Genomic DNA, 27,514 nt, shown 5'->3' with positions numbered 1-27,514 from the left:
TCAGTCAGGTGCCGGGAATGGAGGGGGGGAGGGGGAGGACAAGATGGGTGGGGGGCTGGTACTCACAGCAGGAGGGAGCTTGGCAGTAGATGAAGGAAACCCACAAGTCAGACGAGCTGGTGTCAATGATGACACTGAACTCTTGAGGGGGTGTTCCAATGGTGATGTTGATGATGTAGGCCATCTACAGGGGTCAGGGAGGGAGGTTAGAGCAGACTTGGCTGCCTGGCTACCCTCTGTTCATAGCGTCCTGCCTCCCTCTGGGCATCCCAAGGCCTGAAATCACTTTCCAATCGCCCTTCCTCACAGCCTCTGCTCAGAGGTCCCTTCATCTGAGAAGCTCTCCAGTCTCCTCTTTAAGGCCAACCTTATCACCTTCTTCTCCAGGTGGCCCTCCTAGTTCACCCCAGGCCACTCCTGCTAATCTCAGAGCATGCCCTGTCAACAACATGAGGGTAGCCCCTTTCTTGATATGTATTCAATTTTTTACTCTCTCTGGCTTGCCTATGCATTCTTGAACAAGAGATAAGCATCTCCCCCTCCTTTAAAAATTAAACAAAACAGTAGCTATAGTGTTAGACCTTTATGGAGTCACATGCATTAGGGGCTCAGTAAACTAGTGTCTTTTCTGGATCTGTAGAGGGTGAACTTTCTCTGCCTGGGGATTCACACTTGATTTGCAGTCGGCGTTATCTTTTGTTTGGCATGTCTCACCATTCGTCTTTTATCAGTGGCTCACTTAGTTCAGAAAGAATAATCTCCCTGAAACTAATGCCACCTTTTTGACCCAGAAATGGATGTTTACCTACCAGCTGGTCATTGCTGGGCCCAGTCACCACAGACCAAGATTTGAAGACAAGACTGCCTTCTCCTCTGGGAATGGGTTCCTGTTCCCCACTGTTTCTGCCTCCTGCAGGAGCCCCAGCCTCAACATCCCACCTGGCACCTCCAGATGAGCCCCAGTGCTAGACCAGAGCCTCAGCTGCGGAGCACCATCCTCCCAACACGCTCACGTTCAAGAAGTTCCTCAGGGGATGAGATGAGAACTTGTAGTCAAGATTAGTTTCCTGGGACAGGTTATAAGATCGTTCCTCCAGGAAATCTTTTGGCGTAATTTCTTCCAAGACTGTTTCTCGAAGTGTCTTCATCTTCGTCATAGGGATTCTTTTACCAAGCATGGGGAAAAGGAAGAGCCAGTAACCAAGTATGAGTGTCATATCTGGCATTGTAATGGCACCGTGTATTTTCCAAGCATTTTTATGAGTGTCACCTTTTATCAGAATGCCATGCAAAGACATGTCAAAGACCTAGGTCTGCATACAGGTTCTGTTGTGTAATCTTGGGTAAACCAGATGACCATTTGGAGCCTACACAGATGAACACCCTGACACATACACACAGCAGAGGAGAGAGAGCAGAGAGAAGACCTAAAAGCAAATGCAGGAGAAATGCTTTTCTATAGCACCACACCGAGAGCTGCACAGGTCATGCACTGAACAATTCCCAGGAGTGCCATTTTTATATGGGTCATGATGTGACTGGTACTCCCAGAGTTATGCAACTCTGTAAGCCTGCCCCATGAACGATGCCCATGACAATATTCTCATCAATAAGTGAGAGTTGAAATTTAAGACTGCCGGAGAATGATTACTTTCTCTTCTAACCCTGATGGATGGAAGAATAAGAGGACGAAAAGAGAAATCCCAGAAAGAGAGATGATGCCACTTACAGTCCCCATACTTACATGACTATGCCCTCTGAGATGGCCACCAGCCCGATGAGCACAAGCCACTTCATGCTTCTTTCCTGGGTCCTAGTATTCAGGGAAGTTCGGGTTCTTAGCATACAGTGGTGGCCAAGAGCTCCTAGCTATATATGTTCTGACCTGAGATAATTGTCCCCTTTAGGCTACTAATAGATCTGATAAAGAATACCAAACTCTTGATAAAATCTTTATCTCTATCATTTTCTGTGGACATTGGATTAGACAATTCTCAGAATACAGAAATTTCTACTGTAACTTGTTCTTTGAGGCTTGAATGAAAAATTAAACTAAACAAAGAATGAGGAGACTGCTGCCAGCTTGGAGATAAAACACTGATAATAATATGATAAAAGTAAATGCTGGGGCCCATGCTAAACATTCGTGATCTCATGTGATATTCCTAAGATGTATGTGGCTGTCCTCAGTTGGAGAAGGGATTGCTAGAAGGAAAAGAAATCACTAGCAAAGTGAAGACTTTAGGGGCAGCCCAGTGACATATGAGTGGCTTTAGGTAGTGGGACATTGGCACAGATCAGGGGCACCTTTGATGCCAGTCTGTATCAAAGATCTAGGCTGGAGTAGTACTGCAATTGCATGGTTTCAGTATTGGAAGAAATGTGATGCAGGCATCCACCAGATTCTTTATATCATCCAACAAACATTTAAGGGGAACCCTGTGTGCTGGGGTCTGGGTAGGACATTGGAAAGTCAAAGTTGAGTAACACACAGATGTTCATTATCCTAAGGAGCTAGCAGTCTAAGTCATTTCTCAAAAACCCCTGGCCCAAGAGAAATGAATGATAGTGTTCAGTGGGCATCCTGGATACCTGGCATGACAGGCCTTTCTACTGGGAACTGCCTCTCCTCAGCTCCAACCAGCAGCTTCCAGGCTGGAAAGCAGGGTGATTGGCTTCATTTAGATTGGCTCCATTCAGAGAAGTCTAGATATTTGTGTACTATCTCCTGACTCAAATATGGACAATCTTAACTCTATCTCTTTTTTATTTTGGTTTTCAAAAACAAAATGAGGTAGCTATAGTTGGCCTCTGAGCCAGACACCTGGTGGTTGTCAAGTGGAGTAAAACTGAGCTTTTGCTCTCACCCAGACTGTTCCAGGGCAAAGCTAGTGGTAAAGCTGAGCTCTACTAAAACAAGGAGATAAGGTGCCCACTCCTGAGGTCAAGGAAGATTTACCCAGCTGCACATGTGCAAGAAGGCTTCTTGGGGTGGAAAAGAGAGGGGATCTCACCCCATAATAAGTGTGGACATGCACCCATAGGCCTGTGCAGTGGGATCCATCTTAGCAAAAAGTTGTGAATGCATCTTGGGGAGGGTCCATGGACCAGTCAGGTGTGAAGAAAGAAAGAAGAAAACTGCCCAAGGGTAAACAGAGGCCCAGAAGGACTGTCCTATGTAAATGATTTCCTTCACCTCCACATGGCACTGCTTCTCACTCAGGACGCCCACACTCCTCTTTGGGTATCACCCCTGCCTAGTTTTTGACGCACTGCACTCCTCTTCATTACAGAAGATGCCCATGTCCTTCCCCTCTCTGTGGGTTTCTATGCCTGCTTCTGAGGCGAATGGAACAACTGTTTTCCCATGGGCCCACCATACATCGTGTCATGTCTCTGATAATAAAATTTGTACCTGATTTCACAGTTTTTGCCTCTTTGAAACATTCTTGCTTTCAAACAGGGGTAAGAGCCAGGACCACATTGCTTCTAACCTCTAGCTCCTGGTGGCCTAGTGGCTAGGACTTTTGGTTTTCTTCCGTTACCCAGGTTTAATTCTTGGGCAGGAAACAAAGTTCTCTCTTCAGGACCACTCACTACTCTCCCTCTGAGATCAATAGTGGGAGCCAAATGTCAAACAACTGTGTGCTGAATTCAGACTGCATGCTGTGCAGGTTTTTATTTCTGCCCTAGAGGTGGGAGTAGTGAGGGGACAGAGAGGGGATTCAATTCAAGTTGGTTGATTGAATAAGAGACTGAATGCATATTAGCTTTGTTAATTTTCTTTCCATTTGTAAAGAAGGATCAGCAGGGTGATGTAAACCAATAAATTTAATAATATCCATTTGTTGGGGACAAATGGATAGAATTCTACTTCCCTAATAGGTTCCATGTGAAATGAGCACAATTGTGTAGTAGTTTGAACATTCTTTGACATTGCCCTTCTTTGGCATTGCAGTGAAAACTGACTTTTTCCAGTCCTGTGACCACTGCTGAGCTTTCCTAATTTGCTGGCATATTGAGTGCAGCACTTTCACAGCACCATGTTTTAGGATTTGAAATAGCTCAGCTGGAATTCCATCACTTCCGCTAGCTTTGTTCATAGTGATGCTTCCTAAGGCTCACTTGACTTACCACTCCAGAATGTCTGGCTTTAGGTGAGTGATCACACCATTGAGGTTATCTGGGTCATTAAGATCTTTTTTTAATAGTTCTTCTGTGTATTCTTGCCACCTCTTAATATCTTCTGCTTCTGTTAGGTCCTTGCGATTTCTGTCCTTTATTGTGCCCATCTTTGCATGAAATGTTCCCTTGGTATCTCTCATTTTCTTGAAGAGATCTCTAATTTTTCCCACTCTATTGTTTTCTTCTATTTCTTTGAATTGTTCACTTAAGGCCGCTTTCTTATTTCTCCTGGCTCTTCTTTGGGACTCGGCATTCAGAGGAGTATATCTTACCTTTTCCCCTTTGCCTTTCACTTCTCTTCTTTTCTCAGCTATTTGTACAGCCTCCTCAGACAATCCATTTACCTTGTTGCATTTCTTTTTTTCCTGGGAATGGCTTTGGTCACCACCTCCTGTACAATGTTACAAACCTCTCTCTGTAATTCTTCAGGCACTCTGTCTATAACATCTAATCCCTGGACTCTATTAGTCACTTAAACTGTATAATCATAATGGATTTGATTTAAGTCACATCTGAATGGCCTAATTGTTTTCCCTTCTTTCTTCAATATAAGTCTGAATTTGCCAATAAAGAGCTCATGATCTGAGCCAAGTCAGCTCCTGGTCTTGTTTTTGTTGACTGTATACAGCCTCTCGACCTTTGTATGCAAAAAATATAATCAATCTGAAATTGATATTGACTGCACAATTGTCCTCATTTCCCATACTAGCAAGGTAACGCTCAAAATCCTTCAAATTAGGCTTCAAAAATACATGAACCAAGAACTTCCAGATGTACAAGCTGGATTTAGAAATGGCAGAGGAACCAGAGATCAAATTGCCAACATCCAGTGGATCATAGAAAAAGCAAGGGAATTCCAGAAAAACATCTACTTCTGCTTTATTGATTTGCTAAAGTCTTTGACTGTGTGAATCAATACAAACTGTGGAAAATTCATAAAGAGTTGGGAATACCAGATCACCTTACTTACCTACTGAGAAACCCATATGCAGGTCAAGAAGCAACAGTTAGAACTGGATATAGAACAATGGACTGGTCAAAATTGGGAAAGGAGTACATCAAGGCTGTATACTGTCACCCTGCTTATTTAACTTATATGTAGACTACATCAAGGGAAATGCTGGGCTGGATGAAGCACAAACTGGAGTTAAGATTACTGGAAGAAATATCAACAAACTCAGATACGCATATGACACTACCTTAATGGCAAAAAGCACAGATGAGCTAAAGAGCCTCTTGATGAAAGTCAGAGAAGAGAGTGAAAACCTGGCTTAAAATTCAACATTCAAAAAGCTAAGATCATGGCATCTGGTCCCATCACTTCAAGGCAAATAGATGGAGAAATAATGGAAACAGTGACAGATTTAATTTTCTTAGTCTCCAAAATCATTGTGGACAGTGACTGCAGCTATGAAATTAAAAGATGCTTGCTCCTTGGAAGAAAAGTGATAACAAACCTAGACAGTATATTACAAAGCAGAGACATCACTTTGCCACCAAAGGCCTGTATAGTCAAAGCTATGGTTTTTCCAGTAGTCAAGTACACATGTGAGAGTTGGCCCATAAAGAAGGCTGAGTGCTGAAGAATGAATGCTTTTGAATTGTGGTGCTGGGAAAGACTCTTGAGAGTCCTGTTTACAGCAAGGAGATAAAAATAGTCAGTTCTGAAGGAAATCTTTGGATATTCATTAGAAGGACTGATGCTGACGCTGAAGTTCCAATTAATTTGCCCATCTGATGTGAAGAACTAACTCACTGGAAAAAACCTGATGCTGGAAAAAATTGAGGGCAGGAGGAAAAGAGGGCAAAAGAGGATGAGATGATTGTATGCCATCACTGACTCCATGGACATGAGTTTGAGCAGACTCCAGGAGACAGTGGAGGACAGGGAAGCCTGGTGTGCTGTAGTTCATGGGGTTATGAAAAGTCATACATGACAAGTGACTGAACAGCAGCAAAAGGATTCAGGCCTTGCAACTTTTTGTCTGCAAAACCAAACCAAACCCAGAAAGAGAAAATTGCAAAGTGTCTAATCAATCAAAGAACACACAAACAAAATACAAACCACTCAGAACTCCTGCTCAGCCTGAGATGAACAGGGTTACCTCTTAGACTGTTATTCCATGCAAAGTAAAGGCGATGGTGCTCCATGGTTCCTTTTACGACTCCCAGGGCCTGGGTGTTTCTATGTGAGGTCTGTCCAAGCCTGTCCTCTGCATAGAATATTGGGAGGCTCTCTGGTCACCAGGTATGTATAGATGGGGTGCTGGGTCTTAGCCCTCATTTTTGCACATTGTTAACATTCAGCTTTGGTGGTTCAGTCCTTACAGAGGGGATTTGACAGCGTCTAACACATGACACACACATATGCCCTTTAACTTAGCAATTCTACTTCTAGGGATCTATCCCAAAAATACACTGGCAAAAATACAAGTACCATATGCACAAGCTCTTCACTACAACACTGTTTGTGGAAGCAAAATATTATAAATATACCCAAACTGACCTTCCACGGGGAAGTATGGAGTAAGGCACAGGGCATCCCAGCACCTGGTATGATGTGGATGGAGGGAGGAGTGGGACACATGAGACCCTCAGGGTACACTGGTTTTAGTTTTTTGAAAAAGAGGTACCAGAAAAGTGCTTATAGTTGTTGCATTTACATACACATATATGTCTATTTTCAATAAGAAAAAGGGGAAGAATAAGCCTAAACCTACTGAAAATATAATATATGGATGAGGGCCAGGGACAGAAGTGATTTTTCTTGTTTTATAGTTTGACTTTGCAACCAAGAAAAGGCGTTACAGGATCAAAAATAAATAAATACATCTGTAGAAGCTGAGAACAATTGACAGCAAATTAGCCTTAGTGTATCAAGTTGGTGACATGACTGCACAGAACAAAACGTTATTTCAGTTCAGTTCAGTCACTCAGTCGTGTCCGACTCTATGACCCCATGAACTGCAGCACACCAGGCCCCCCTGTCCATCATCAACTCCTGGAGTTTACTCAAACTCATGCCCATCGAGTTGGTGATGCCATCCAGCCATCTCATCCTCTGTCGTCCCCTTCTCTTCCTGCCCCCAATCCCTCCAAGCATCAGGGTCTTTTCCAATGAGTCAACTCTTTGCATGAGGTGGCCAAAGTACTGGAGTTTCAGCTTCAGCATCAATCCTTCCAATGAACACCCAGGACTGATCTCCTTTAGGATGGACTGGTTGGATCTCCTTGAAGTCCCAGGGACTCTCAAGAGTCTTCTCCAACACCACAGTTCAAAAACACCTATTCTTTGGTGCTCAGCTTTCTTCACAGTCCAACTCTCACATCCATACATGACCACTGGAAAAGCCATAGCCTTGACCCGACAGACCTTTGTTGGCAAAGTAATGTCTCTGCTCTTTAATATGCTATTTAGGTTGGTCATAACTTTCCTTCCAAGGAGTAAGTGTCTTTTAATTTCATGGCTGCAATCACCATCTGCAGTGATTTTGGAGCCCCCAAAATGAAGTCTGACACTGTTTCCACTGTCTCCCCATCTATTTCCCATGAGGTGATGGGACCAGATGCCATGATCTTAGTTTTCTGAATGTTAAGCTTTAAGCCAACTTTTTCACTCTCCTCTTTCACTTTCATCAAGAGGCTTTTTAGTTCCTCTTCACTTTCTGCCATAAAGGTGGTGTCATCTGCATATCTGAGGTTATTGATATTTCTCCCGGCAATCTTGATTCCAGCTGTGCTTCTTCCAGCCTAGCGTTTCTCATGATGTACTCTACATATAAGTTAAATAAGCAGGGTGACAATATACAGCCTTGACGTACTCCTTTTCCTATTTGGAACCAGTCTGTTGTTACACATGGACATCACCAGATGGTCAACACCGAAATCAGATTGATTATATTCTTTGCAGCCAAAGATGGAAAAGCTCTATACAGTCAGCAAAAACAAGACCAGGAGCTGACTGTGGCTCAGATCATGATCTCCTTATTGCCAAATTCCGACTAAACTGAAGAAAGTAGGGAAAACCACTAGACCATTCAGGTATGACCTAAATCAAACCCCTTATGACTATACAGTGGAAGTGAGAAATAGATTTAAGGGACTAGATCTGATAGACAGAGAGCCTGATGAACTATGGATGGAGGTTCATGACATTGTACAGGAGACAGGGATCAAGGCCATCCCTAAGGAAAAGAAATGCAGAAAGGCAAAATAGTTGTCTGAGGAGGCCTTACAAATAGCTGTGAAAAGAAGAGAAGCAAAAAGCAAAGGAGAAAAGGAAAGATATTCACATTTGAATGCATAGTTCCAAAGAATAGCCAGGAGAGATATGAAAGCCTTCCTCAGCGATCAATGCAAAGAAACATTATTTAAGTGGCTCTAAAACACAGAATTTGACTCTACATTCACAGTGGAATGTCTTCTAATGGCAAAGACAATAAAAAATACTCTCTCACATCCAAAAGAAAACCAAAGACAAAAAAAACAAAATATTTGAGACTATCCACCACCTTATTGTTGGTGATGTTGCTTTTGTTATTGTGAAAGTATCGTATATGTGTTATTGGTTAAAGGAAGTCAGTAATTAGTGCTAATGTTCTGAAGCAAGATTTCAGTGGATAGAAAAAAGTTTCAAGTCTAAAACACAAAATGTTAAGTAAGGGCCCTATAGCCTAAAACTTGATAACATAAGTTTGTACCATTTAATTATTTTCCTTATTTTTCTTTTCTTTAAAGAACTCTGTACTTCCTGGCTCTGACGGCTGAAAAGCCTAAGAAGGGATGGTGACTTGGTTGCAGTGACTATCCAGAGGTCTATCATGGGGCCTCTAAATTCCATTTCCCACCTGAGGGTCCATGGAGTTTTGAAGAGATGACTGATTTCAGGACTGGGCCAGGGAATGAACAAGATAAGCCTGAGAATCTTGAAGGACCAGAAATTTGAGGGCCTTCAAAGATTAGCAAGAGCTGAATAAAAAGTTTAGGAATCCATTTGATGAGGCCAAAAGTGAGACAATTTTAGCATCAGAGCAAATCGATGTTAAAAATATTAAATATTAATTTAAACAATTAAATTAAATGTATAAAATTAAACATATTAAATATATAAAAATTAAAATATAAAACAAATTAAATATATAAAAATCCAACATTTCCAGGTGTTAAAAGATAATATCTAATTTGTCACTGTGTCAGATTGCTAAGAGTACCAACTCACTATTCTGGGCACTGGCTTTCCAGTGCTATCTTTGTTTGTGTGAAGCATATTTCATATAACTACAAAGATTTGAAAGAATGTTTTTATTCATTGAAGGATTCCAGGAATTAAATTCTGGACTGGTAGAAAAAAGAAACCACTGTTTTGCAACATCCTCATGAACAAGTGGATCTTGGCCAAGATCATCCATGGATGATAAAACCATAAGTGAAAGTGAAAGTTGTTTCTGAATCTCTGCAACCCCATGAACTTTAAAGTCCATGAAGTTCTCCAGGCCAGAATATTGGAGTGGGTAGCCTTCCCTTCTCCAGGGGATCTACTGAACCCAGCGATCGAACCCAGGTCTCCCACATTGCAGGTGAATTCTTTATCAGATGAGCTACCTGGCAAGCCACAGAATACTGGAGTGGGTAGCCTATCCCTTCTCCAGCAGATCTTCCCAACCCAGGAATCAAACCAGGGTCCCTTGAATTGCAGGCAGATTCTTTACCAGCTGAGCTACCAGAGAAGCCCACAAGGCCATAAGACAAAACCGTAAGATGCAAGGTCAAAGGGGAAGTATAATGCATGCATGGGGTTGGCAACATCAGGACCCTCTCTATCTCAGCATACATCAAAGTGAGGCAACTAGCAATTATGTCTTTTGAAGTGATGCCATAAGTAATGTATGGAACTACAAATCTTCCAATACAAATCTTCCAGTTGGAACTACAAATATTCCAATAAAATTTGTTGAACTCAAGTCTGCATCTAACTACCAGTTTTTAAGAATTACCACTGGGAGAAGGCAATGGCACCCCACTCCAGTACTCTTGCCTGGAAAATCCCATGGATGGAGGAACATGGTAGGCTGCAGTCCATGGGGTCACCAAGAGTCAGACACGACTGAGCGACTTCACTTTCACTTTTCATTTTCTTGCATTGGAGAAGGATATGGCAACCCACTCCAGTGTTCTTGCCTAGAGAATCCCAGGGACGGGGGAGCCTGGTGGGCTGCCGTCTATGGGATCGCACAGATTTGGACATGACTGAAGCAACTTAGCAGCAGCAGCAGCAGCAGATAAAGGAACAGAGAAGCAGTCCTCTAAATCAGCAGTCCCCAGCTCTTTCAGCACTAGGGACTGGTTTCCTGGAAGACAATTTTTCTAGAGACCTGGGTGCAGGGGGTAATTTCTGGATGATTCAAGGTTATTATATTTCTTTTGAATTTTATTTCTATTTTTGTTGTGATATATAATGAAATAATTATTCAACTCATCATAATGCAGAATCAGTGGGAGCCATGAGCTTGTTATCCTGGAATAAGACTGCCCCATCTGGGGGTGATGGGAGAGCAATGGGAGCAGCTATAAATACAGATAAAGCCTCACTCACTGGCCTGCTGCTCACCTCCTGCTGTGTGGCCTGGGTCCTAATAGATCAAGGACTGGTACTGGTCCTGGTATTGGTGTTGTGGACTCCAGCTCTCAACACAAGACATAGGACTTTCTATGAGACAAACGACCTAACTCCTCCCACATTTTAAACAAATAAATGGTTTAAAAAGGAAGGAGGAGACTTTCATTTATCGAAAGTCCTAGAACAACCAAATGTAATATACAAATGTTCATCTTCTAGATCTAGATTTGAATAAATAAACTGCTAAAGATTTTTTTTAGAAGATTGGAGAAGTTTGTGGTTTTCATTCTGTCTGCCTTCTGATGGATAAGGATAAAAGGAAGCATCACTATGAACAAAGCTAGTGGAGGTGATGGAATTCCAACTGAGCTATTTCAAATCCTAAAAGACGATGCTGTGAAAGTGCTGCACTCACTATGCCAGCAAATTAGGAAAACTCAGCAGTGTCCACAGGACCTGAAAATGTCAGTTTTCATTCCAATCTCAAAGAAGGGCAATGCCAAAGAGGGTTCAAACTACAGCATAATTGCACTCATCTCACATGCTAGCAAAGTAATGCTCAAACTTCTTCAAGCTAGGCTTCAACAGTATGTGACTGAGAACTTCCAGATGTTCAAGCTAGATTTAGGAAAGTCAGAGGAACCAGAGATCAAATTGCCAACATCCGCTGGATCATTGAAAAAAGCTAGAGAATTCCAGAAAAATATCTACTTCTGCTTCATTGACTACAGTAAAGCCTTGGCTGTGTGGATCACAATAAACTGTGGAAAATTCTGAAAGAGATGGTGCCGGGAGCCAACACATGAGACCCTACCCCTAACAAGGCCATAAGGGAGAAAACCTGACGGGCAAGGAGGATCAGGTTTTCAGGGATTTCGAAAAGCTGCCCCGGCGCTCACCTTAAAGATGATATCTCTCTTTCTAATGCCTGTCTCAATGGATTACTCCCTAATTTCTGTGACACAGGCAGGAAGGCCTTCCCTGATCTCTTCCCAAATAAGAATCAATTTAGAACTTTAATCAATAAGTTTCCCAGGTGGTGGTATTTTATGAGATTATTCAGGGTGAAAGGAGTGTTTTAATTTAAACTCCTTTGCTGGTAGTTTGTTAGCCAAATGCATTTATGCCCTTGGTACTAATATGCATGATTGCTTATAATATCCTAATCATAAAATAGCGTAAAGAACCTGATTATATAATAGCCCTAATAAACATAGATCTTTTTTAAGGGGTAAAGGAGTCCTATTAGAAAACATAAGAAAAATTATTCTATAGGTGGTTGTTGGGTTGAGATTTGCTTGCTGTGTTTTGCTTTTAATGTGCTAAGGTAGTGTTATAGAAACCATTGTTAATATAGTTTAAGATCTAGAGAAATAAGGACTTAGCCCTAGTGTGGTAACAATGAGATGGTTGTTAATTGTCAGCCAGGAGTGCTAGGCAGAGGCTGCTTCACTGAAGCCGCAGAGTCTGTATGGGATAAACTTCTTAGATAAACGCAGATGACAACTTTTGCAGAAGGATTAACTTTTGTATTAACAAGGATATAATTCTACTCTGTACTATTTCCCTATGAGACTGCTACCATTCAGTTAAGGTCACCATAAAAACGGAAAACAGGTTTACATTCACCTGATCTGCATAAAATGTTAATGGCCCCAAGGCCAGAAGATCATGTGCTAAGAATTACTATAGAATTAGAAAGCAAAAAACATCCTGCTTTTCCTAAAAAACAAAATGATGTAACACTAATCCTGTGTAATCATGAGTAAGTATCTTGTACCTTGAAAACGTTCTGTGAAAGGGTATAAAACCGGTTGTCAAAAAGTAAAACACAGACTTGGCCCTATCGAGGCTAGTCTCACGTGTCTTCTCTCTCTCTCGCCGATGCCGTTCATCCTGAGGGTACCCCCTGGATCCTGCCGAGGCTGGACCCCGGCAAGTGGCACCACGAACAGGGAACCCGAAGGTAAGCCCCCCTCATTGTTCAGTTTTCGGGATGGTTAGGACCCCACTAGGGCGCTGTCGGCCCCCCTGCATAAGAAAGGTAGGGTAAGAAAAGTGGGTACGTTTCAGTTTCCTTCTTCTCTACAGATCCTTTCCTTTTTCTTCTAATTACTAACAAAAATGTGTAACAGTGAATCAAAAGAAAGGCAACTTTTTATTGGAGTGATATTACAACTATTGAACAAGAGAGGTATTAAAGTGAAAAAGGCCAACATTCAATCCTCTTTCACATTTGTACAGGAACAATGCCCTTGGTTCCCAGAAGAGGGCACTGTTAACTTAGATACATGGGAAAAGGTGGGAAAACAGTTAAGAGAGTATTATACTTTAAATGGACCAGAGAAGGTGCCCACCGATTCCTTCTCCCTGTGGGGCATGATTAGAGATGCCTTAGATCTGACTCACGAATCCGAAAAAGTAAAAGTTAAGGGAAATGAAGACGATAATGTGTCCCAACCGAACTATCAACAGTTAAGACGGATGTTAGCTGCTATGAACACTGATAGTCATCCAGAAGGTAGGGACGAAGAAGGAAAACAACTTTCACCCCAAGATGAGGAAGATTTAGAGAAAGTAGAAACTCGTTATCATTCTGATGAGGATTGGCCTTTTTCTGCCCAAGACGCTCCTAAAAGTTTAAGAGCTACATCTCCAACTAGGTCTTCTGTAAAATCCAATTCTAAAAACCCTAAAGTATCCATAGAATGGGATAAAAGAGGCATAGAGCGATTTTGACCCCCCATGCCTCCCCCTCCATATAGAGGTAAAGACCTTTCCTTAGCTTTTTCACAAAGAAGGGTGCTTTCAAGGCCTGAGGATGATTTTGACCCCTATCGTGAGGCTTGCTTTCCTGTATTATATGATACAGATGAAGAAAGCCCCACTTGGGAACCCCTTCCAATTAAACTGATTAAGGAACTCAAACAGGCTTGCTCCTCATATGGAGCTACAGCCCCATATACCTTAACATTATTAGACGCTTTGGCAGCTAGACGGATGACCCCATATGATTGGAGGGCAGTTGCTAAGGCTGTTTATCTGAAGGACAGTATCTACTTTGGAGAACTGAATATGAAGATTTGGCCCATAAGCAAGCTAGGGATAACTATAAATATGGTCCAAAACATATGTGCAAGAAATGCTGGCAGGAATTAATGAATTTCAATCAGTTAGAGAACAAATGAATTTCGATAGAAAAGCTCTAGAACAAGTGACAGCTTGTGCTCTCGGGGCCTGGTGTTCCTTGCCTCAAGGAAAAGAATTAACCTCTTCCCTATCTGACACAAAACAGAAACCAGAAGAGCCATATGAAGATTTTGTATCTAGACTTATTGAAGGAATCCACAGGGTCATTCCTAGCGATGGAGCAGCCGAGATCTTAATAAATCAGCTAGCATTTGGTTATGCAAATTCTATCTGCCAGACCTTACTTCGCCCTATAAGAAAGTCTGGAGATATAGGAGAGTATATTAAGCAGTGCGCAGATGTAGGGCCAGCAACGATGCAGGGCTTAGCCATAGCTGCAGCTATAAAGGGTAGCTCTTATCAACAAGAAATACAGTCCTTCTTTGCAGGCAAGGGCAATCCTCAAAAGGGCCACTCAAACAGTCAGGGACAAAATACTAATCTAAATAAAACCTGTTTTTCCTGTGGTCAGATGGGACATTTCAGCCGTGCCTGCCCTCAAAAGGCCACCAATACTCCTTTGCTAAATTCTACCTCCACAGTTATGGCCCCCAGTCTTCCTAAGGCCCCCTGCCCTCGCTGCCAAAGGGGATACCACTGGGCCAAGGACTGTAGATCCAAGTTCCATAAAAACGGAACCTTGTTAGTTTCTGGCCAACAGTCGGGAAACGGATTGAGGGGCCAGCCTCAGGCCCCGACAACTATTGGGGAAACGACATTAAACCCATTCATGCCCTTCATCCCATCACAGAACTCATCAGAGCAACCCCAGGCAGTGCAGGACTGGACTTCGGTTCCACCGCCACATCAATACTAACACCTGACTCCCCCGCTGTGAAAATTCCCACTGGTGTTCATGGCCTTTTGCCTAGAGAAACGATGGGACAATTAATAGGCAGGAGCTCCACGTCCTTACATGGGATCACAGTGATTCCAGAAGTCATAGACTCAGACTATACTGGTGAAATTCAAATAATGGTGTCTCCCCCCACTGAGACTATTCAAATCTATAAAGGACAGAAAATAGCTCAGTTGCTGATGCTACCTTGTCATGCTGACGTAAGAAAAGCAGCTTCAGCTGCCAAGCATCAAGACGGGGGATCTGATTCAAGTGATTATGCCTTTTGGGTTACACCAGTTACTCAAAAAAGACCTATGAAAACAATTCTAGTTAATGGTAAAAAGGTGACTGGCCTGCTAGACACGGGAGCAGACGTTTCCTGTATTGTGGGCAATGACTGGTCTAGTGCTTGGCCAACTCAAACCACAGCTAATGAGTTGGTCGGCATTGGGAGAGCACCTTCAGTGAAAGAGCTCACAAATTTTACCTTGGTATGTAGATAAAGACTGCCAGGGACATTTTCAACCTTATGTGATTCCTTCATTACCTTTTACTCTTTGGGGGAGAGATATTCTTGCTCAGATGGGAGTTTTGCTGTATTGCCCAGATGAAAAGTGGCTGCACAGATGTTACAGATGAGTTATAATCCTTTTATGGATCTCGGTAAAGATCAAGAGGGACAAATTGAACCAGTTGTCCCAAAAATAAAAAGAGAGAGACAAGGCTTAAGATATCCAAATTTATAGGAGAGGCCATTGTTCTCGCTGCTGACCCCATAGTCTGGAAATCTCCTGATCTGGTGTGGGTGGAACAATGGCCCTTAAATTCAGAAAAACTTTCAGCAGCACGACAATTAGTGCAAGAACAATTAAAGGCTGGACATATAGAGTCTTCAAATAGTCCATGGAACACGCCAATTTTTGTAATAAAAAAAAAAAAACCTGGGAAATGGAGACTCTTGCAAGATCTAAGAGCAATAAATGTCACTATGGAAGATATGGGAGCCTTACAGCCTGAACTTCCCTCTCCTGTGGCTGTTCCCCAAGGCTACAATGTCGTAGTGATTGATCTTCAAGATTGCTTCTTTACTATTCCCTTAGACCCTCAAGATAAAAAAGGTTTGCCTTTAGTCTTCCCTCAGAAAATTTTAGACAACCTCATCAGAGATTTCAATGGAAGGTTCTTCCCCAGGGTATGAAACATAGTCCCACATTGTGTCAAAAGTTTGTGGACACTGCCCTACAAGGTATCAGGGAGAAACATCGGGATGTCTATCTAGTCCACTATATGGATGATATATTGCTAGCACACCCGGGTAGGGTTTATTTACAGGAAGTTTTGATTAAATTACAAGAGACTTTGAATCGCTGGGGCCTAAAGGTGGCCCCTGAAAAAATCCAGGTGAATATGCCTATAACATATCTGGGAAGAATCCTAAATAATGAAACAGTTACTCATGTACCTTTGCAGCTTAGAAAAGATAATTTGGTTACTTTAAATGAATATCAAAAGTTGTTAGGGGATATAAATTGGATTCGGCCCTTTTTAAAGTTGGCTACTTCTGATCTTAAGCCTTTGTTTGACATTCTTCGAGGGGATCCAGACCCCACCTCTGCTAGAATGCTGACACCTGCAGCCAGGGAAGCCTTAATGAAGGTAGAAGAAGCTTTAGATAAAAATTATATTGAGACTAGATTATAGTATGGCATGGCAGTTTATAGTGTTGCCCACAGCTGTGGCCCCTACAGGGGTGCTATGGCAGGAGGGCCCCCTAGAATGGTTGCATTTACCTGTCACGGCCAAAAAGGTTGTGGCTTGTTATCCAGGACTAGTGGCTACTTTAATAATTAAAGGGAGACTTAGAAGCATTGAAATGTTTGGAAAAGAACCATCTGAAATCATAGTGCCTTATAATAAAGATCAACTAAATGCCCTTTTATTAAATGAAGGCTGGCAGATTGCCATTGGTAATTATCCGGGACAAACTTTATACCATTTACCTGCTAGTCCTTTATTAAATTTCCTCTCGCGACATCCAGTAATATTTCAAGAAAGGTGTCAAGTTTCCCCTATCGAGGGGGCAATGTTGGTGTTTATGGATGGGTCTTCTAATGGAAAGGCTGCTATTGTCACCCAGACTTCAAAAAGGGTCTTAAATACTGGGGAAATGTCAGCCCAGAAAGCAGAATTAACAGCCGTGATAGAGGCGTTCAAAGAGTTTTCAGATCAGGCCTTTAATTTATTTTCTGACTCGCAGTATGTAGTTAGGTTGTTCCCTCAAATTGAAACGGCTGTTTTACCGGAAAATAAAACCACAATTTTTATATTGTTATCTACCCTTCAACAGCAAATTTGAAAAAGGTCAAAGCAATTCTATGTTGGACATATAAGAGCTCATTCTAATTTACCTGGACCCCTCCATACGTTTAACCAAGAGGCAGATTTGCTAACCTGAACCATAGTGGCCAGTGCTTTTGAGGATGCTAAAGCCTCACATGCTATGCATCATCAAAATGCAACTGCCCTTTGATATCAATTCCATATTCCTAGGGAATCTGCATGTGAAACTTTTAGGACATGTCAACTTTGCCCTACTTCAGTTCCCACTTTGCCTTTTGGGGTAAGTCCCCGTGGCTTACTACATAATGTGCTTATGGTAGGTGGATGTTAACACATGTCCCTTCTTTTGGAAAACTATCCTTTGTGCATGGGTACTGTAGTACCCATGTCATTGTGGCTACTGCCAGAACGGGAGAAGCCTATAAAGATGTAGTTCAACATCTTTTTGCCTGCTTTTCCTATTTAGAAATGCCAAAATCAATTAAGACAGACAATGCTCCAGCTTATACATCTAAGTCCTTTAAAAATTTCTGTGCCCAATTCAGTATATCCCACTCTACAGGAATTCCTTACAATCCCCAGGGACAAGCAATTGTAGAAAGGGCACATCAGACACTCAAAACACAAATCTCTAAATTACAGGAAGGGCAGTTCAAATAGTTCTCCACTCCACATTTTGCAGCATGCCCTCTTTGTGCTCAATAACCTTAATGCTGATCAAGCCGATTTAACAGCTATGTTCCGTCCCTGGAACCCAGAACAAAAAGATATGAAACCTTTAGTAAAGTGGAAAGACCTCTTTTCCAGACTATGGAAAGGACCTGATCCCTTGCTAACCAGTGGGCGAGGGTATGCTTATATTTTCCCACACGGTGCTGACTCACCAATTTAGAGCCAAGACAGACTGATTCGCCATGTCGCAGTCCCCCAGACCTCCGGTTCCCTCGCAGCCTCAACCGTAAAGGAGGAAGAGCACTCCTCTGCCCTCGCCTCGGCCACTCACCTAGAAGGTCCAGCAGACTCTAAAACAACCGGCAATGGAGATCCCAGAAGAACAAATGGAAACCACCAGGACGTCCTGCGTGGGCAACTCAACAAGCCTCCATACCCACATGGGGACAAATTAAATCACTCTGTCATCAAGCACAGAGAATAGTTTCCCTGCAGGGATCCTCAGCCTCTCCCGAAAGGGTTTTTATTGCTATGCTTGCTTTACTGTCTTGTCAGACAAATGCTACCTCCTCTACTTCAAAAAAATACTGGACACATTTCCCTGATCCCCCGACTTTCCAAGTAGTTACTTGAAACAGCGACCCTATACGGGTCAACACAGACCAGCTTCATCTCTTGGGAGGATCCTATACTTCTTATGATAAAGATCACTACCCCATCAAGTTTAACTATACTTTTAGGGGATTAAGGGATGATCTTCCCCTTTGCTTTAACCTCCCTCATAGTCATACAAGTGATCTCATCATTCCCTCTAAGGAGGGGTGTGTTGGAGCCTCCAAGAAAGCAATTCTGACAGATTCTCCAGCATCAAAAATTTCAGAGAAAACAGGAGATCAGCTGGTTTGGATATTACAGGCCCATATGCCCGGGGTCCTTGACCCCTATAAATCCTTGTTCCTTAATGCTCCACAAAAATATCCAAATTGTTTTGATGTTGCTGTGTCAGATGTCATATGGAACTGCCTTGGATAGCCAGTATGGAAATCTTGTACTTATAATTCAAAAATAGATTATAGAATACCGGGAGGCGGAAACTATTTGGTACAAGACTGGAGCAATCCAAATCCAAGTCAGAATCTAGGAGCTGTTTCTGACCATGTCAGTAGGTTTAGCAATTGGAAAAAAGATTCCCTCCCTTGGCCATTGGTGCCCAGCAGATGGTATTATAATCAATTTGTTCCCCCCATGTTGTCCTATACAACTAAGGGTAAAACTTTTTGGCAACCAGAAATTTGGAGAGCCCTTGCTGCCACCTCCCTTGTTACTCTATCTTGGCCAGAGAATGATTCCACCTATTCTGTGCTGGCTTGTTTACCCTCCCCTTACATTTTTTGTTTACTAATGATTCAAAAAGTCTTCATATACAGATGAATTATTCAGGTGGACCAAATATAGTCTACTATGAACAATGCATGCTTTCATCCTGTTTAACCCCTCAATATAATATTTGTTCTTTTGTGGTGCTTCAACATCTGCCTTACCTTATGGTGCCTGTCACAGTGAACGCCTATTGGTATGACAATTATGGTTTAGCCATTCTGCAACAACTGCAAGATATAATGCGTTCCCAACGGTTTGTAGGACTACTTATTCTAGGATTTCAGCTTTGATAACAGCAATTGCCTCTGTCACTGTGGCAGCGATATCCTTGACTCAACAAGTACGTACTGCTCAATATGTCAATGATATGTCAAATAATGTTTCTTTAGCTCTAGCTATGCAAGAGATTATAGATAGGAAATTAGTAGGAAAAACAGATGCCCTAGAAGTAGCAGTCATGCATATTGGAACTGAGTTATAAGCTTTAAGGGTAAAGTTAGCGTTATCCTGTCATGCCAACCATCAGTGGATCTGTGTAATGCCCTAAAACTAATTGATACAGATTACAATTGGGGAAAGATTAAAAATCATATTTCAGGTGTATGGAATAGCTCCAGCATTAGTTTACATCTTGGAAAGCTTCACGGTCAGATAAAAACCTTAGAACATTCCCGCCTGGACTTTACTGCTGCAGGAGCTGCTAATGATTTTTTTCATACCTTTTGTAACTTTATTACTGGAAAAAAATCCTATCAACTATTTTCAGCTATGCTGCTGTAGCAGCCCTTGTTTTACTTCTCATTATAATCCTTCCTTGCATTGTCAGAACTCTGGCAGAGCACTCAGAAGCTCGCAACTGAGATCCATCTGGCTGTCTTAAAAAGTAAAAAAAGGGAGAGATGCCGGGAGCCAACATACGAGACCCTACCCCTAAAAAGGCCATGGGGAGAAAACCTGACGGGCAAGGGGGATCAGGTTTTCAGGGGTCTTGAAAAGGCCAGCTCATGAGACCCCACCCATGACAAGGTCATGAGGAGAAAGCCTGACAGGCAAGGCAGATCAGGTTTTCAGGGATTTCGAAAAGCTGCCCCCGGCGCTCACCTTAAAGATGATATCTCTCTTTCTGATGCCTGCCTCAATGGACTACTCCCTAATTTCTGTGACACAGGCAGGAAAGCCTTCCCTGATCTCTTCCCAAATAAGAATCAATTTAGAACTTTAATCAATAAGTTTCCCAGGTGGTGGTATTTTATGAGATTATTCAGGGTGAAAGGAGTGTTTTAATTTAAACTCCTTTGCTGGTAGTTTGTTAGCCAAATGCATTTATGCCCTTGGTACTAATATGCATGATTGCTTATAATATCCTAATCATAAAATAGCATAAAGAACCTGATTATATAATAGCCCTAATAAACATAGATCCTTTTTAAGGGGTAAAGGAGTCCTACTAGAAAACATAAGAAAAATTATTCTATAGGTGGTTGTTGGGTTGAGATTTGCTTGCTGTGTTTTGCTTGCTGTGTTTTGCTTTTAATGTGCTAAGGTAGTGTTATAGAAACCATTGTTAATATAGTTTAAGATCTAGAGAAATAAGGACTTAGCCCTAGTGTGGTAACAATGAGGTGGTTGTTAATTGTCAGCCAGGAGTGCTAGGCAGAGGCTGCCTCACTGAAGCCGCAGAGTCTGTATGGGGTAAACTTCTTAGATAAACACAACTGACAACTTTTGCAGAAAGATTAATTTTTGTATTAACAAGGATATAATTCTACTCTGTACTATTTCTCTATGAGACTGCTACCATTCAGTTAAGGTCACCATAAAAACGGAAAACAGGTTTACATTCACCTGACCTGCATAAAATGTTAATGGCCCCAAGACCAGAAGATCCTGTGCTAAGAATTACTATAGAATTAGAAAGCAAAAGACATCCTGCTTTTCCTAAAAAACAAAATGATGTAACACTAATCCTGTGTAATCATGAGTAAGTATCTTGTACCTTGAAAACGTTCTGTGAAAGGGTATAAAACCAATCGTCAAAAAGTAAAACACAGACTTGGCCCTATCAAGCTAGTCTCACAGGTCTTCTCTCTCTCTTGCTGATGCCGTTCATCCTGAGGGTACCCCCTGGATCCTGCCGAGGCTGGACCCCGGCAAGATGGGAATACCAAACCACTTTATCTGCGTCGTGAAGAATCTGTATGCAGGTCAAGAAGCAACAGTTAGAACTGAACGTGGAACAACAGACTGGTTCCAAATTGGGAAGGAGTACATCAAGGCTGTATATTGTCACCCTGCTTATTTAACTTATATGCAGAGTACATCATGTGAAATGCCAGGCTGGATGAAGCACAAGCTGGAATCAAGATTGCCGGGAGAAATATTAATAACCTCAAATATGCAGATGACACCACCTTTATGACAGAAAGTGAAGAGGAACTAAAGAGTCTCTTGATGAAAGTGAAAGAAGAGAGTGAAAAAGCTGGCTTAAAACTCAACATTCAAAAAAACTAAGATCATGGCATCTGGTCCCATTGTGAGGCTGTCACTGCTAATGCCATGACAGGCAGCCTAGATTAGGAGTAGGCCTGGTTTCCCGGGGTAACATAATTATCAGGCCTCCTGGAGCTAGCCAATCAACATATGCCTAGCAAGAAAAAAGGGAACTTTTCAGGGGAAAGCTGAAAGCTCCACGTTGGGCCAACAAAAATTGCCTTGCAACTGTGTAACCAATCCGCTTGCGCCAACTACCCGCTGTGTAACCAATCCGCTTGCGCCAACTACCTGCTGCTTTTTTTGACCTAATAAATACCCGAGAGAACTGGGGCTCGGGGCCTTTCTGTCCTCACACCTTTGGTGAGGGCGGGAGGCCCTGGCTCGAGTCAGTAATAAATTCCCCTATTGCAAGTTGCATTGTTTCGAGGAGTCTTCTTTCCCGACCGGGGACTCGGACTACGGGCAGAACATTTGGGGGCTCGTCCGGGATCCCTTGACCGGGGAAGAACGCTCTTTGGAACAAAGGGGAAAAAGGACAGGTAATAGCACCGGTGCTCAGGCAGGTCTGAAGAAAGTCCAGTGTAAATCCGGGGCCCTGCTGTAAAGCAGGAAGGTGTCTGGCATAGAAAATCCAGTGTAAATCCGGGGTCCTGCTGTGAAGCAGGAAGGTGTCTGGCGCAGAAAGTCCAGTGTAAATCCGGGGTCCTGCTGTGAAGCAGGAAGGTGTCTGGCGCAGGAAGTCCAGTGTAAATCCGGGGTCCTGCTGTGAAGCAGGAAGGTGTCTGGCGCAAGAGAAAGCTTTCTATCTGGTGAGAAAACTCAGGGGGTCCCGCCCCCCAGTTCTGTGTTGTCGGCCGATGTGTGTCTCTGTGTTTTTTTATGCTCTTTCGCGTCTGTATAACTGCCGGCATTGTCTCCTGTCTCGTTGTTCTCTGGTGTGTCGTTGTCTACTTCCTCCTATAAAGGCTTGGAGCCTCATTTCTGTTTCTGAGAGTTTCAGTGAACAGGCAGACAGTTGTCGGGGCAACTGACGAGTTCCAGCCAGGGCTACTCCCTGGTGGATTCTGAAGGCCTTCCAACAAGTCAGCCCCAATAATGGGAGCCCGAGAGGGTAAAACTCTTTTCTTTTTTCCTGTATTCTAAACCGAGAATCTGGCCAAATAAAAACCCATCTGTGTGGGCACGGGACAGGCGCTTAAGAGCCGATAGGGCGCCTGCCACTGGAAGACTCCTGTGAAAGGATAAGAGGGTCACAGAACGGGCTAGAAACCCTTAGGGTGCCCGCCCCCAACAAGAAAACTTCCGTGCAACGACTAAGGCACTCAAATAGTTCCACAAAGCATACCACAAGCCCAACCTCCTGGCCGCCACCACTCCCGATAGGATTTTTTGGTGGTAATTCTCGGTGACCTTCTTCTGACTCTCGCTATGGGGCAAGAAAATCTACCCCACTCTCTCTCATGACTGATCATTTCTCGGATGTCAGGGCTAGAGCGTATGATCTGTCGCTACTGGTTACAAAGAGTAAATTAATAACCTTTTGCTCTGCAGAGTGGCCCACCTTCCAAGTTGGATGGCCTCCAGAGGGAACTTTTCAACCTTCTATTATTCGGGCGATGAGAGAGAAAGTTATGGCTCCTGATCCCTGGGGCCACCCGAGCCAAGTCCCATATGTTATGGTCTGGCAAGATCTAATAGAAGATCCGCCCGAATGGTTAAAACCTTTTGTTCACAAACTCCCTGATTCCCTGTACTCTCCTAATGTACAAGCCCTGGTTATGGAAACCCCCACTCCCCCAGAGGAAGCCAAGAAGAATAAGGGCCCAAAACCGGTCTTGCAGGAATCCTCGAACCGGAACCTGATTGACTTGGAGACGGAAATTAGGCCTCCGCCATATGCCCCTCCTCCGTTGCAAGTTCCCCCAGGGGGAAGAGCCCCCCCCCCCCCCCCCCCCGATGAATCAGAAGGGATAAGGGAACCCCGACCCCGGAGAAGGAATAGAGGAAATAGGGGTGAGCAAGATCATGGGGACCCAGAGTTACCTTCATCTACTGTACAGGCACTCCCTGTCCGAGTGGGACCAGCTAACCCAGACGGAAAGCGAACCTATCAGTACCGGCCCTTTTCCACGAGTGATATGTATAATTGGAAAACCCAAAATCCTCCTTTTTCGGAGAAACCCCAAGGCCTCATTGACCTCTTAGATTCCATTTTGTTCACTCATAACCCCACCTGGGATGATTGTCAGCAGCTGTTACAGGTACTCTTCACCACGGAAGAACGGGAGCGAATCCTGGCAGAGGCGCGGAAACGGGTCCCGGGGGCCGACGGGAGGCCAACCGCCCAGCCTCATCTCGTGGACGAGGGGTTTCCTCTGTTGCGGCCTAACTGGGATTTTGAGCTAGTGGAAGGTAGGGAGCGTCTCCGAGTGTACCGCCAGACTCTAATGGCTGGCCTGCGGGCCGCAGCTAGGAGGCCGACAAATTTGGCGAAGGTAAATTTAGTAAGGCAAGAGCCCACTGAGAGCCCGGCAGCCTTCCTAGAGAGGCTGATGAAAGCCTTTAGGCAATATACACCTATGGACCCCCAGGCTGAGGAGTCACGCGCTGCAGCTCTGTTAGCGTTTGTAAATCAGGCAGTCCCAGATATTAGAAAGAAATTACAAAAGATAGATTGGGAGAACAGAGAAGACAAGATTTACTGAAAGCAGCTGAAAACGTATTTAATAATAGGGAGACCCCAGAAGAAAGGGAGGGACGACTTCGTCGGGAGGAAAGGGAACTAGCTGAGAAGATCAGGAAGGAAGATCGGGAGCGTAGGGCGAAGGAAAACCGGAAGAACCAGACAGAGCTGGCCAAGATTCTTTTTGCGGGGATAAAGGTCGAACAGAACTGAGGGAGCCTCGAGGCCCCCAGATGGGAGAAAAAGAGAGACCAAAATGGCAGGCCCTAAAGAAAGATCAGTGCGCTTACTGCAAAGAACGGGGGCACTAAAAAAGTAAGTGCCCTAAGAGGGACCCGAAGAGAGGAACAACCCAGAGAGAGAGAATTTCCCTTGGAACTCGAGTTCTATATGCGGGGGAAGACAGTGACTAGGGGAGTCAAGACTCGGCGCCCCTCCCCGAGTCCTGGGTAACCATACATGTGGAGGGGAAACCCGTTGGCTTCATGGTGGACACTGGGGCCCAACACTGTTTTAAATCAAAAACTGGGACCAATGTCTAAGAAAACCAGCTTGGTGCAGGGAGCCACGGGGACAAAAAGATATTGTCGGACCACAGAACGGAAAGTAAATCTGGGGACCCACCAGGTGTCCCATTTGTTTTTGGTGATACCAGAATGCCCAGCCCCTCTACTTGGACGGGACTTGTTGACTAAAGTTAATGCTCAGATCCATTTTGACCCTGGGGGAATGTCAGTCACGGATGGACTTGGACAGCCGATACATGTCTTGTCTCTAGCTTTAAGAGATGAATACAGACTTTTTGTGCCTAAGCCCTCAGAGGTTATAGCACCAGATATACAACCATGGGTCCACAAATACCCATTGGCATGGGCAGAAACAGCAGGAATGGGACTGGCTAAACAGAGACATCCGGTCGTCATCGAACTAAAAGCCGAGGCGATTCCTATGAGGGTGAGACAGTACCCTATGAGCCAGGAGGCTTGGCGGGGGATCACTCCCCACATTCGATGGCTCATGGATGCCAGAATTCTCAAGCGGTGCCAATCCCCTTGGAACACCCCCTTACTACCAGTGAAGAAGCCAGGGAGTACAGATTACAGACCTGTCCAGGACCTATGAGAAGTCAACAAGCGGGTGAGTGACATACACCCTACTGTCCCCAACCCGTATACCCTCCTGAGCAGCTTACTGCCTGACTACACTTGGTACACTGTATTGGACTTGAAAGATGCTTTTTTCAGCCTACCCCTGGTGGCCCAGAGCCAGGAGATATTTGCCTTTGAGTAGACTGAGGGGGAAGGCCAACCAGTAGTACAACTAACTTGGACCCGCCTCCCACAAGAGTTCAAAAACTCCCCTACCTTGTTTAATGAGGCTTTGAGTGAAGACCTCTATGAATATCGGACTCGCCACCCAGAGGTCATCCTGCTGCAATATGTGGATGACCTTATGTTGGCTGGAACCACAGAGGAGGCATGCAGCCATGCCACCGGTGACCTCTTACAGACTCTAGGCACCTTGGGATATCGTGCTAGCACAAAGAAGGCACAAATAGCCCGGCAAGAGGTCACCTATTTGGGGTATAAGATCAGGCAGGGGCAAAAGTGGCTAACTCAGGCCATGAAGGAAACAATATTGCAGATACCAGAGCCCAAGACCCCCCACCAGGTGAGAGAGTTTTTAGGGACTGTTGGATATTGTAGACTGTGGATCATGGGGTTTGCTGAGAAGGCCTGGCCCTTGTATGAGGGAAGTAAAGAGGCCCCAAACTGGACTTGGACTGAGCCAATGAAACAGGCTTTCCAGACGCTCAGACAGGCCCTACTAGAAGCCCCAGCCCTTGCCCTGCCTAACCCAAATAAGCCATTCCAGCTGTTTGTAGATGAAAAGCAAGGAATAGGAAAGGGGGTCTTGACGCAACAATGGGGACCATGGAAGCGGCCGGTGGCATACCTTTCAAAGCGATTAGACCCGGTGGCCGCTGGGTGGCCCCCTTGCCTTCGCATCATTGCAGCCACTGCCCTCCTCGTCCGCGACACTGACAAGTTGACATATGGACAGCAACTCTGGGTTTACACTCCCCACACCATCGAAGGGGTTTTAAAGCAGCCGCCGGGTAAGTGGATCGCCAATGCCCATTTGACACATTACCAGGCCCTGCTGCTCGATGCCCCATGGGTGTGGTTTCAGACCCCTTGCTTCCTGAATCCAGCCACGCTCCTACCTAACCCAGAGAAGGACCGCCCTCTCCATGATTGCAGTGAGATACTGGCTGAAGCCCTGGCGGCTCGAAAAGACTTAACTGATGTACCGCTAAACAACAGTGAGCTAGTATGGTTCACTGATGGGAGCAGCCATGTAAAAGATGGACAAAGGAAGGCGGGAGCCGCCATAGTTGATGATTCAGGACAGACAATATGGGCTGAGGCACTTCCCCCAAACACGTCTGCACAAAAAGCAGAGTTGATTGCCCTAATACAGGCTCTGGAGCAAGCGAAAAGGGAAGAGAGTCACCATTTTTACGGACAGCCGATATGCTTTTAGCACTGTCCATATTCAAGGTCCGATATACCAGGAAAGGGGATTTAGAACAGCAGAGGGAAAAGAAGTCAAGAATTTGCCTGAGATCCGCAGGCTCCTGAAAGCTGTTCAACTGCCCCGGGCAGTAGCAATTGTACATGTCCCTGGTCACGAGAAAGGAGAAGACCCTAAGGCACGGGGCAATCGTGCCGCTGATGCGGCCGCTCGAGAAGCGGCTAGCCGGTACTACGCCGCCCCCATATTAGCCGTGGGTCTTCCACTTCCTGGTATGGGGACTCTGCCGCCAGTCCCCGACTATTCCCTCCCTGACCTCGTTTGGATCAACGAGGATACCACCCTCCAGAAGGATGACAAAGATGGATGGTACCGAGATCAAAACAACAACCTGATATTGCCTGCCATCCTGGGTCGTCACCTATGTGAACACCTGCACACAACTACACACTTGGGGGAGAAAAAGACCTTGACACTTCTCCAGACGGCCTGCCTGAGGTTCCCTCGACAAAATGCAACTGTACGAGAGATAATCCAGGTTTGCAAAGCGTGCCAGCTGATGAGGACAGGGAAAAGG

At 44.2% G+C, this 27,514-nt stretch overlaps 1 protein-coding gene across 2 annotated transcripts in view; it reads right to left on the bottom strand.

Annotated features, from left to right (window-relative positions):
* LOC110131309 (pregnancy-associated glycoprotein 2-like) overlaps positions 1–27,514 on the bottom strand; it is a 36,327-nt gene that overhangs the window by 7,178 nt on the left and 1,635 nt on the right. The window contains exons 1-3 of one of the 2 annotated variants that reach the window (XM_020883826.2): positions 1,745–2,259; positions 1,014–1,164; positions 67–184 (exon numbers count right to left, since the gene is read on the bottom strand). In XM_020883826.2, the coding sequence (XP_020739485.2) occupies positions 67–184; positions 1,014–1,164; positions 1,745–1,845 (370 nt within the window). In that variant the 5' untranslated portion in view covers positions 1,846–2,259. Of the gene's footprint in view, positions 1–66; positions 185–1,013; positions 1,165–1,744; positions 2,260–27,514 lie in introns of those variants that run through there. The other variant, XM_070457433.1, reaches the window with a different exon arrangement.

Source organism: Odocoileus virginianus, chromosome 28 (genome assembly GCF_023699985.2).
Source record: "Odocoileus virginianus isolate 20LAN1187 ecotype Illinois chromosome 28, Ovbor_1.2, whole genome shotgun sequence".
NCBI lineage: Eukaryota > Metazoa > Chordata > Mammalia > Artiodactyla > Cervidae > Odocoileus > Odocoileus virginianus.
The sequence above is the reverse complement of the archived record's forward strand: the minus strand, read 5'-3'. Positions and strand labels throughout refer to the sequence as shown.